Source organism: Salvelinus namaycush, chromosome 4, assembly GCF_016432855.1.
Source record: "Salvelinus namaycush isolate Seneca chromosome 4, SaNama_1.0, whole genome shotgun sequence".
Classification (NCBI taxonomy): domain Eukaryota; kingdom Metazoa; phylum Chordata; class Actinopteri; order Salmoniformes; family Salmonidae; genus Salvelinus; species Salvelinus namaycush.
In genome coordinates this window covers 4,801,475-4,812,414 of record NC_052310.1, presented here as the reverse complement: position 1 = coordinate 4,812,414, position 10,940 = coordinate 4,801,475, and the positions used below count along the sequence as shown (strand labels likewise).

At 43.1% G+C, this 10,940-nt stretch overlaps 1 protein-coding gene across 1 annotated transcript; it reads left to right on the top strand.

Moving 5' to 3' along the window:
• Nucleotides 1-9,565: 9,565 nt before the first annotated feature.
• Nucleotides 9,566-10,676, top strand: LOC120045413 (recoverin-like). The gene is made up of 5 exons (XM_038990292.1): nucleotides 9,566-9,657; nucleotides 9,765-9,902; nucleotides 10,013-10,163; nucleotides 10,288-10,399; nucleotides 10,558-10,676. The coding sequence occupies exons 1-5, from the start codon at nucleotides 9,566-9,568 to the stop codon at nucleotides 10,674-10,676; spliced, it is 612 nt and encodes a 203-aa protein (XP_038846220.1).
• Nucleotides 10,677-10,940: the final 264 nt, after the last annotated feature.

The window sequence follows — 10,940 nt, the reverse complement described above, 5'->3', positions numbered from 1 at the left end:
CTTCAGAAGTCACATAATTAGTTAAATAAATGTGTGCAATCTAAGTGTCACGTGATCTGTCACATGATCTCAGTATATATACACCTGTTCTGAAAGGCCCCAGAGTCTGCAACACCACAAAGCAAGGGTCACCACTAAGCAAGCGACACTATGAAGACCAAGGAGCTCTCCAAACAGGTCAGGGACAAAGTTGTGGAGAAGTACAGATCAGGGTTTGGTTATAAAAAAATATCAGAAACTTTGAACATCCCACAGAGCACCATTAAATCCATTATTAAAAAATGGAAAGAATATGGCACCACAACAAACCTGCCAAGAGAGGGCCGCCCACCAAAAGTCACGGACCAGGCAGGGAGGTCATTAATCAGAGAGGCAACAACGAGACCAAAGATAACCCTGAAGGAGCTGCAAAGCTCCACAAAGGAGATTGGAGTATCTGTCCATAGGACCACTTTAAGCAGTACACTCCACAGAGCTGGGCTTTATGGAAGAGTGGCAGAAAAAAGTCAGTGCTTAAATAAAAAAATAAGCAAACACGTTTGGTGTTCGCCAAAAGGCATGTGGGAGACTCCCCAAACTTATGGAAGAAGGTACTCTGGTCAGATGAGACTAAAATTGAGCTTTTTGGCCATCAAGGAAAACCCTATGTCTGGCGCAAACCCAACACCTCTCATCACCCCGTGGTGGCAGCATCATGTTGTGGGGATGTTTTTCATCGGCAGGGACTGGGACACTGGTCAGAATTGAAGGAATGATGGATGGCGCTAAATACAGGGAAATTCTTGAGGGAAACCTGTTTCAGTCTTCCAGAGATTTGAGACTGGGATGGGGGTTCACCTTCCAACAGGACAATGACTCTAAGCATACTGCTAAAGCAACACTCGAGTGGTTTAAGGGGAAACATTTAAATGTCTTGGAATGGCCTAGTCAAAGCCCAGACCTCAATCCAAATGATAATCTGTGGTATGACAAAGATTGCTGTGCACCAGCAGAACCTATCCAAGTTGAAGGAGCTGGAGCGGTTTTGCCTTAAAGAATGGGCAAAAATCCCAGTGGCTAGATGTGCCAAGCTTAGAGAGGCCTACCCCAAGAGACTTGCAGCTGTATTTGCTGCAAAAGGTGGCTCTACAACATATTGATTTTGGGGGGGTGAATAGTTATGCACGCTTAAGTTTTCTTTTTTTTTGTCTTATTTCTTGTTTGTTTCACAATAAAAAAAATATTTTGCATCTTCAAAGTGTTGTGTAAATCAAATGATACAAACCCCCAATAAATACATTGTAATTCCAAGTTGTAAGGCAAAAAAAATAGGAAAAATGCCAAGGGGGGTGAATACTTCGCAAGCCACCGTCAGTGTCTTTAGCTTTAAAACAATTCAATCTGTTTTCTTTTCTCATATTTTGGACCAGTGAGACTACCGCTCCACCAGGATACTTATTGTTTCTGCTGTGAGGAGGATTTACCGAATGTTTTCATAATTTATCTAGAGATATTTACCAAAAAGCCTACCAGTAGGGAGCCAAATGAACAGCTCTCTTACCGATGTAATTCAGGAGGCTACTGACAAGTCACTCACTTTAACGTCACTGTCTGGCAAGTCCTGATTGTTATATTAAAAATACAAAGGAGATCTTCAGTTGACTTGTCTGGATGTGGCACCATGAACATATAACTACGTTGTCTGATTTATAAATGGCAAAGATACATGAGATCAACTATATTCAGTCAGTTCTAAACCTTTTATAAACCTGTTATTCTTGATCGAGACAGCTGTGTGAAGGCATCAACTCATGTGCTCCTCCAGACAGCTGTGTGAAGGCATCAACTCATGTGCTCCTCCAGACAGCTGTGTGAAGGCATCAACTCATGTGCTGCCCCAGACAGCTGTGTGAAGGCATCAACTTATGTGCTCCTCCAGACAGCTGTGTGAAGGCATCAACTCATGTGCTCCTCCAGACAGCTGTGTGAAGGCATCAACTCATGTGCTGCTCCAGACAGCTGTGTGAAGGCCTCAACTTATGTGCCCCTCCAGACAGCTGTGTGAAGGCATCAACTGATGCTTAAACAAACTGCTAATCATATTGCTCAAATTCAAACGGTATGACATTTACGCCTGTAGTCTTCAATGGTTTTCCATGGTAGACTTCGACAGAGCAGGTAAATGTTGAACTGGAATGCAAAAATGAGCTGAAAAGTTTCTGGCCCTATTGGTGCCTTCAGAAAGTATTCAGACCCTTTGACATGTTTCACATTTTGTTAAATTATAGCCTTATTCAAAAATGTATATATTTCTTTCCCTCAGCAATCTACACGCAATACCCCATAATGACAAAGCGAAAACAGGTTTTTAGACATTTTTGCAAATGTTTTCAAAAAAAATATAGAATAACATCCCTTATTTACATAAGTATTCAGACCCTTTGCTATGAGACTCGAAATAGAGCTCAGGTGCATCCTGTTTCCATTGATCATCCTTGAGATGTTTCTGCAACTTAATTGGAGTGCACCTGTAGTAAATTAAATTTATTGGACATGATTTGGAAAGGCACACACCTGTCTATGTAAGGTCCCATAGTTTACAGTGCATGTCAGAGCAAAAACCAATCCTTGAGGTCATAGGAATTGTCCGTAGATCTCCGAGACAGGACTGTGTCGATGAACAGATCTGGGGAAGGGTACTGAATACTTGTGTACCAAATAATGTGTCCCCAAGAACACAGTGGCCTCCATCATTCTGTGGCCTCATCATTCTTAAATGGAAGAATCCTAGATCAGCAATCGGGGGAGAAGGGCCTTGGTCAGGGAGGTGACCAAAAACCTGATGGTCACTCTGACAGAGCTCAAGAGTTCCTCTGTTGAGATGGAAGAACCTTGCAGAAAGACAACTATCTCTGCAGCACTCCACCAATCAGGCCTTTATGGTAGAGTAGCCAGACGGAAGCCACTCCTTAGTAAAAGGCTCATGACAGCCCACTTGGAGTTTGCCAAAAGGTACCTAGATTCTTTGGTGTGATGAAACCAAGATTGAACTCTTTGGCCTAAATGCCAAGCATCACATCTGGAGGAAACCTGGCACCATCCCTACGGTGAAGCATGGTGGTGGCAGCACCATGCTGTGGGGATGTTTTTCAGCGGCAGGGACTGGGAGACTAGTCACGATCGAGGAGCGGAGCAAAGTACAGAGAGATCCTAGATGAAAACCTGCTCCAGAGCGCACATGACCTCAGACTGAGGCGAAGGTTCACCTTCCAACAGGGCAACGACCCTAAGCACACAGCCAAGACAACACAGGAGTGGCTTCAGGATACGTCTCTGAATGTTCTTGAGTGACCCAGCCAGAGCCCGGACTTGAACCCGATCGAATATCTCTGGAGAGACCTGAAAATATCTCTGCAGCGACGCTCCCCTTCTAACCTGACAGAGCTTGTACATCAGGATCAGAGGAGGCTGCTGATAGGAGGACGGCTTAAAATAATGGCCGGAATGGAGTGAATGGAATGGTATCAACACATGAATGGGTTTGATGCTGTTCCGTTACACTCCATTCTAGCCATCATTATAAGCCGTCCTCCTATCAGCAGCCTCCACTGATTAGGATAGGGCTGGGTAGGGCCTGTTTTTCATCAATAACTAGGTTACAGGTAGGGCTCGGGTATCACTAAATTGATCACTAACATTTTGTAGCTGAGCCATTTGCTCGTGATCTGTTGCGCAATACAGTCATGTCTGACTAAGATCATAACAAGGTGTCAGAAGTGCTTCAGCCTCGTCACATATGAAACAGGTGAGATTATTTCACAGAAAATAATAATGTTCCTTGAGTTAGAGTTTACAACGACGAAAAGTAACTATACAACTATCTGCTCTCTAATGTCTCCTCATTGATCAGAGCAGCCCAAGCGGAGCCGTTGCTATGGATACTCACAGACCCAGAGCCACCACGAGCGCATGCAGAGTGAGGCAAGCAGGAGCGAGAGACAGACAGAGAGAAGCAGCTAATTGATTTACTAATGGAGGAAGATATTTCTGGTTTTGGTCCGGGCCTTGAATTTGGCAGAAGCAATTGACCCTGGGTAGGGAAGGGCCTGAATGTTGCGGGCATGGATAAGGTTCAGGCTTATTAAGAGTCATGCCTGTGCTCTACTGACGAGATCCACTGGCCCGACATGTTTTTACATTTACTATTTTACCCCAGGGGCCGTCGTCGTTCATGTCGGACCCTGCACGCCAAAGAAAATACATGAATGTGCCAGAAAGCAATAGGCTAAGTGGATTTAGACAATGTTACCACATTATAAAAGACGTGCAAATTCATGTTCTATCCACCCCGTGTAGACATTTGACTGCAACAACACACACACGCCCAGGTACCGAGAGGCGGGACATACAGCCGACTGTTAAACCAGCAGTGTTTCACTGTCATCGCTCACTTTGTGACTAACAGGCGCTTGTCCTATCAATCGCTAGAAGATGCATATTGTTCATTCTAGCAGGAGATCAACTGACTAGCGAATTGAAAAGTAGCCTTGTTAATTTAAGTGGAAAAAAGTACCTGGCTGAAAATGACTCTGTAGTAGGCTGTAGTAGCTGGCGCTAGTGGAAAACACAGTTTACGGCTACGCTGTCAAGTCCTAAAAGTCAAATCCAGGCCTAGAAGAGGGAGGGTTTGTGGATCGATGCCACAGGTTTAATTTGATTCATCCTGAAACGACTCACTGGAAACCAAATAATATCAGATTTCTGTCCACCTTGCTCTCGCAGCCTCTACATCTGTCTCTAGAAAGCAAGCAACCCTGCATCCCAAGCTGTCTATTGTATTGTTGTTTTCTACAAAACAAGATGCATAAGGAACGTACCTGGCACACACTGAAACTCTGGACTCGTGACATATCCAATGCGCTCCTCTACTTTGTTTCTTGTATCGGCTTGTTGCATAGCAATAAGACATGAACAGGAGGAAACAATGCAACTAATAATCGTCTCACAGTTGATGTTACGTCACTGAGGTATATAGCGTTAAGTGGGTTATGAAATGCTGCGCTTGCTGTGGATTATTTAAAACTCCCTCTTCTTTTCTTGTGTTACTCAGCACACAGCGACAAAACCATTGGTGCTCACCTGGGCGATAACAAAGCCTGAATAGTTAGAGGAAAATCTATTCATTCCACAATCGTTAATTTGCCTTATAAAGCATAATCAATGAACAAGCCAAAGCTGTAATTTAAAGTAAACTATACAATTTGTACAATAACAATGAATGTAGAGAAAAAGCTTTTTAAACGTATGGGTTTAATCAGAGATGTTCTTGTTTTTATCGTCTCCCTGGCGTCTCAATGCTTTTACTGAGTTAATTCCCTTGAGATTAGTCAGAGATGTTCAGACACAGCAGTGGGTTTGCTCAGCAGATTACCTCTTACTGCTGCTAAGTGTTGTGTGGCAGTAACTACCTCCTTTCATTTTGATCCAAAGGAGACAGTATCCACTGTCGTATCCATTCACACATGTAGAGTGCCTTCGGAAAGTATTCAGACCCCTTGACTTTTTCCAAATTTTGTTACATTACAGCCTTGTTCTAAAATGGATTGAATACAAAATATTACTCAGCAATCTAAACACAATACCCCATAATGACAAAGCAAAAACAAGATTTTAGAAATTTGTGCAAATGCATTTAAAATGAAAAATAGAAATAACTTATTTACAAAAGTATTCAGACCCATTACTCAGTACATTGTTGAAGAACTTTTGGCTGCGATTACAGCCTGGATTCTTCTCGGATATGACGCTAGAAGCTTGGCACAGCTGTATTTGGGGAGTTTCTCCCATTCTTCTCTGCAGATCCTCTCAAGCTCTGTCAGATTGGATGGGTAGAGTCGTTGCACAGCTATTTTCAAGTCTCTCCAGAGATGTTCGATCGGATTCAAGTCCGGGCTCTGGCTGGGCCACTCAAGTACACTCAGAGACTTGTCCTGAAGCCACTCCTGCGTTGTCTTGGCTGTGTGCCTAGGGTCGTTGTCGTAGTGGAAGGTCCCAGTCTGAGGTCCTGAGTGCTCTGGAGAAGGTTTTCATCAAAGATCTCTCTGTACTTTGCTCTGTTCATCTTACCCTCGATCCTGACTAGAATCCCAGTCTCTGCCGCTGAAAAACTTCCCCACAGCATAAGGCTTCCACCACCATGCTTTACCGTAGGGATGGTACCAAGTTTCCTCCAGATGTGACAATTGGCATTCAGGCCAAAGAGTTCAATCTTGATTTCATCAGACCAGAGAATCTTTGGCAAACTCCAAGCGGGCTGTCATGTACCTTCTACTGAGGAGTGGCTTCCGTCTGGTCACCCTACCATAAAGGCCTGATTGGTGGAGTACTGCAGAGATAGTTGTCCTTCTGGAAGGTTCTCCCATCTCCACAGAGGAACTCTGGAGCTCTGTCAGAGTCACCATCGAGTTTTTGGTCACCTCCCCCGATTGCTCAGTTTGGCCGGGCAGCCAGCTCTATGAAGAGTCTTGGTGGTTCCAAACTTCTTCCACTTACTAATGATGGAGGCCACTGTGTTCTTGGGGACCTCCAATGCTGCAGAAATGTTTTGGTACCCTTCCCCAGATCTGAGCTTCGACACAATCCTTTCTCGGAGCTCTACGAACAATTCCTTCAACCTCAAGGCTTGGATTTTGCTCTGACATGCACTGTCAACTGTGTGATCTTATATAAACAGGTGTGTGCCTTTCCAAATCATGTCCAATCGATTGATTTTACCACAGGTGGACTCCAAGTTGTAGAAACATCTCAAGGATGATCAATGGAAACAGGAAGCACCTGAGCTCAATTTCTAGTCTCATAGCAAAGGGTCTGAACACTAATGTAAATAAGGTATTCCTGTTTTTTATTTGTAATAAATTAGCAAACATTTCTAAAAACCTGTTTTGTCATTATGGGGTATTGTGTGTAGATTGATGAATAAGGCTGTAACGTAACAAAATGTGGAAAAAGGGAAGGGGTCTGAATACTTTCTGAATGCGCTGAACAAAAATATAAAAGCAACAAAGTGTTGGTACTATGTTTCATGAGCTGAAATAAAAGATCCCAGAAATGTTCCATATGCAGAAAAAGCTTATTTCTCTCCAATTTTGTGCACAAATTTGTTTACATCCCTGTTAGTGAGCATTTCTCCTTTGCCAAGATAATCCATCCACCTGACAGGTGTGTCATATCAAGAAGCTGATTAAACATTAAAGTGGTGCACCTTGTGGCGTCGTGTGGACGAGATGTTTTCTGATGTCAACGTTGTAAACAGAGTGCCCCATGGTGGCGGTGGGGTTATGGTATGGGCAGGCATAAGCTACGGACAACGAACACAATTGCATTTTATCGATGGCAATTTGAATGCACAGAGATACCGTGACGAGATCCTGGGGCCCATTGTTGTGCCATTCATCCGCCGCCATCACCTCATATTTCAGCATGATAATCCACGTCCCCATGTCGAAAGGATCTATACACAATTCCTGAAAGCTGAAAATATCCCATTTATTCCATGGCCTGCATACTCACCAGACATGTCACCCATCGAGCATGTTTGGAATGCTCTGGATCGACGTGTACAACAGCGTGTTCCAGTTCTCGCCAATATCCAACAACTTCGCACAGCCATTGAAGCGGAGTGGGACAATATTTCACAGGCCACAATCAACAGCCTGATCAACTCTATGCGAATGAAATCTGTCACGCTGCATGAGGCAAATGGTTGTCACACCAGATACTGACTGGTTTTCTGATCCACGCCCCTAACGTTTTTTTAAGGTATCTGTGACCAACAGATGTATATCTATATTCCCAGTCATGTGAAATCCATAGATTAGGGCCCAATGAATTTTCTTATATGAACTATTAGTTTGCAGACGACACTACAGTGGTAGTGATTTTGATTTTGATTGATTACCAGGTGAGGGCCCTCAGAGTGTGGCATCAGGAAAATAACCTCACACTCAATGTCAACAAAATGAAGGAGATGATCGTGGACTTCAGGAAACAGCAGAGGGAACAGCCCCCTATCCACATCGACGGGACAGTAGTGGAGAAGGTGGAAAGTTTTAAGTTCCTCGGCGTACACATCACGGACAAACTGAAATGGTCCACCCACACAGACAACGTGGTGAAGAAGACGCAGCAGCGCCTCTTCAACCTCAGGAGGCTGAAGAAATTTGGCTTGTCACCAAGAACACTCACAAACTTTTACAGATGCACAATCGAGAGCATCCTGTCGGGCTGCATCACCGCCTGGTACGGCAACTGCTCCGCCCACAACCGTAAGGCTCTCCAGAGGGTAGTGAGGTCTGCACAACGCATCACCGGGGGGCAAACTACCTGCCCTCCAGGACACCTACACCACTCGATGTCACAGGAAGGCCAAAAAGATCATCAAGGACAGCAACCACCCGAGCCACTGCCTGTTCACCCCGCTATCATTCAGAAGGCGAGGTCAGTACAGGTGCATCAAAGCTGGGACCGAGAGACTGAAAAACAGCTTCTATCTCAAGGCCATCAGACTGTTAAACAGCCATCACTAACATTGAGTGGCTGCTGCCAACATACTGACTCATCTCTAGCCACTTTAATAATGAAAAATTGATATAATAAGTGTATCACTAGCCACTTTAAACAATGCCACTTTATATAAAGTTTACATACCCTACATTACTCATCTCATATGTATATACTGTACTCTATACCATCTACTGCATCTTGCCTATGCCGTTTGGCCATCGCTCATTCATATTTTTTTATGTACATATTCTTATTCATTCCTTTACACTTGTGTGTATAAGGTAGGTGTTGTGAAATTGTTAGGTTAGATTACTTGTTAGAAACTACTGCATGGTCGGAACTAGAAGCACAAGCATTTCGCTACACTCGCATTAACATCTGCTAACCATGTGTATGTGACAAATACAATTTGATTTGAACTCATTAAAATCTTTGAAATTGTTGCATGTTGCGTTTATATTTTTGTTCAATATATACATATATGTATACATATAAAAACTATTTTTTTACCTCAGTAATTGACAAATTACAATGTCATACTTATGAATAATCACAGCTTGTGATAGTGATGACTCATGTTCATATGTGTTTTTTGCCTATCACTGAGTATCAGTGTAAAACAGGTAATACACAGACACCAATCTAATCAAACAGTATTAGACCATGAGGTTCCCTGCTGTTTAATCCCTATCCATTTCAACGTAGGTGTCAGTTGAGTGCACTGAAAATCACCAGCTGTGTGTACTATAATCTCCCCTACACCCAGTCTGGACCAATACCAATCTGTCTTAATTTAAATAGCAGAGAACAAGAGGGCCAGTGTTTGTTTCTGGTCAGAGCAGAGGTGCACCAGACTAGGATTGAGTGGGTCCCCTCACATGAGAGATCAGAGAAAACAAAGAGAGTGTGGAAGACAAAGAAACTGATAAAGAACAAAGGAGGAATCGAGCAAAATAGAGCAACGGACAGAGAGGGAAGAAACAGAGAGAAAAATAGAGGACAACGATCCCGAAACACAGGAGAGATGGGCAACAGCAAAAGTGTCTCCCTGTCCAAGGATCTCCTAGAGGAGCTGAAACTGAACACCAAGTACAGCGAGGAGCAGCTATGTACCGGGTACCTAGAACTTACAATTCTGGTCAAAATAAATACACTTTATAGAGAGACGGGTGTCATTTGAGACGTAGCTACTATTTGATCCATCTTTATTTCATCCTCTATAGGTACCAGACCTTCCTGAGAGAGTGTCCCAGTGGGCGAATCAGCAAGCAGCAGTTTGAGGCCATCTACATCAAATTCTTCCCCGACGCAGACCCCAAGGCTTATGCACGCCACGTCTTCAGGAGCTTCGATTCCAACAGGTGATGGATGATATGATCATTACAACGTTCCTGCTGATTTGCACTGCTCTGCATAATTAGCACTTGTGGGATATAGAAACAGAGTAATTGAATGATATTGAACCCTGCAGTGATGGGATGCTGGACTTTAAGGAGTACATCATGGCCCTGCACTTGACCTCCTCTGGGAGGACCATACAGAAACTGGAGTGGGCGTTCAACCTGTATGACGTCGACCACAACGGAAGCATAACCAAGAAGGAGATCCAGGAGATGGTCGAGGTCAGTTGTAGAGTCATTGTGAAATAGATGTGATGAAATAGGTGTAAGAGATGAGATGAGGTAACATCATGTTTTGCGTGCTGCTCAAATCTCTATAATGATGAAAGAAACTTTCTGTTTATAGTCGATATTCAACATGATCTCCAAAGAGGACCAGAAGAATCTTCCTGATGATGAGAACACACCAGAGAAGAGAGCTGATAAAATCTGGGATTTCTTCGGCAAGAAAGAAAATGGTAAGCCTTGTTTTCATGTTTAGGAACCACTCAAAGAATAGTTCAAGAAAATCATGTATATTGTATTTTGTATTTTGATGAATGTATTTTGAGCTTATATGCGATGAGCATTGTAAATGTATCTATTATTTTATCTGTTATGTGTTCTGTCCTTTCAGATAAGCTAACAGAGGAGGAGTTTATCCAGGGAGTGATGGACAACAAGAACATCCTCAGACTGGTGCAGTTTGACCAGCCACAGAAGGTACAGGAGAGACTGAATGAGATGAAACATTAGCTGCTGACTACGCCATCTTTTTAACGTTTTTTACACTTCAACTTTATATTTCCACATATATATTCACAAAAATATTCACATCAAGAGAGACCTGAAGCTTGCAATTTTTGCTGTTAAGTTTGTAACAGCACTTGTTCAAGTGTTCTTTTGTGTCATTACCGTATATACATTTTTATTATTGTCACGCCCTGGCCTTAGTTATCTTTGTTCTCTTTATTATTTTGGTTAGGTCAGGGTGTGACGAGGGTGGTTTGTGTGTTTTTG

Bases quoted from the DNA above. Each gene is read 5' to 3' on its own strand.
- LOC120045413 (XM_038990292.1), top strand. From the start codon at position 9,566: ATGGGCAACAGCAAAAGTGTCTCCCTGTCCAAGGATCTCCTAGAGGAG. The intron at 9,658-9,764 runs GTACCTAGAACT...CATCCTCTATAG, and splicing joins GAGGAGCAGCTATGTACCGG to GTACCAGACCTTCCTGAGAG. The intron at 9,903-10,012 runs GTGATGGATGAT...TGAACCCTGCAG, and splicing joins AGGAGCTTCGATTCCAACAG to TGATGGGATGCTGGACTTTA.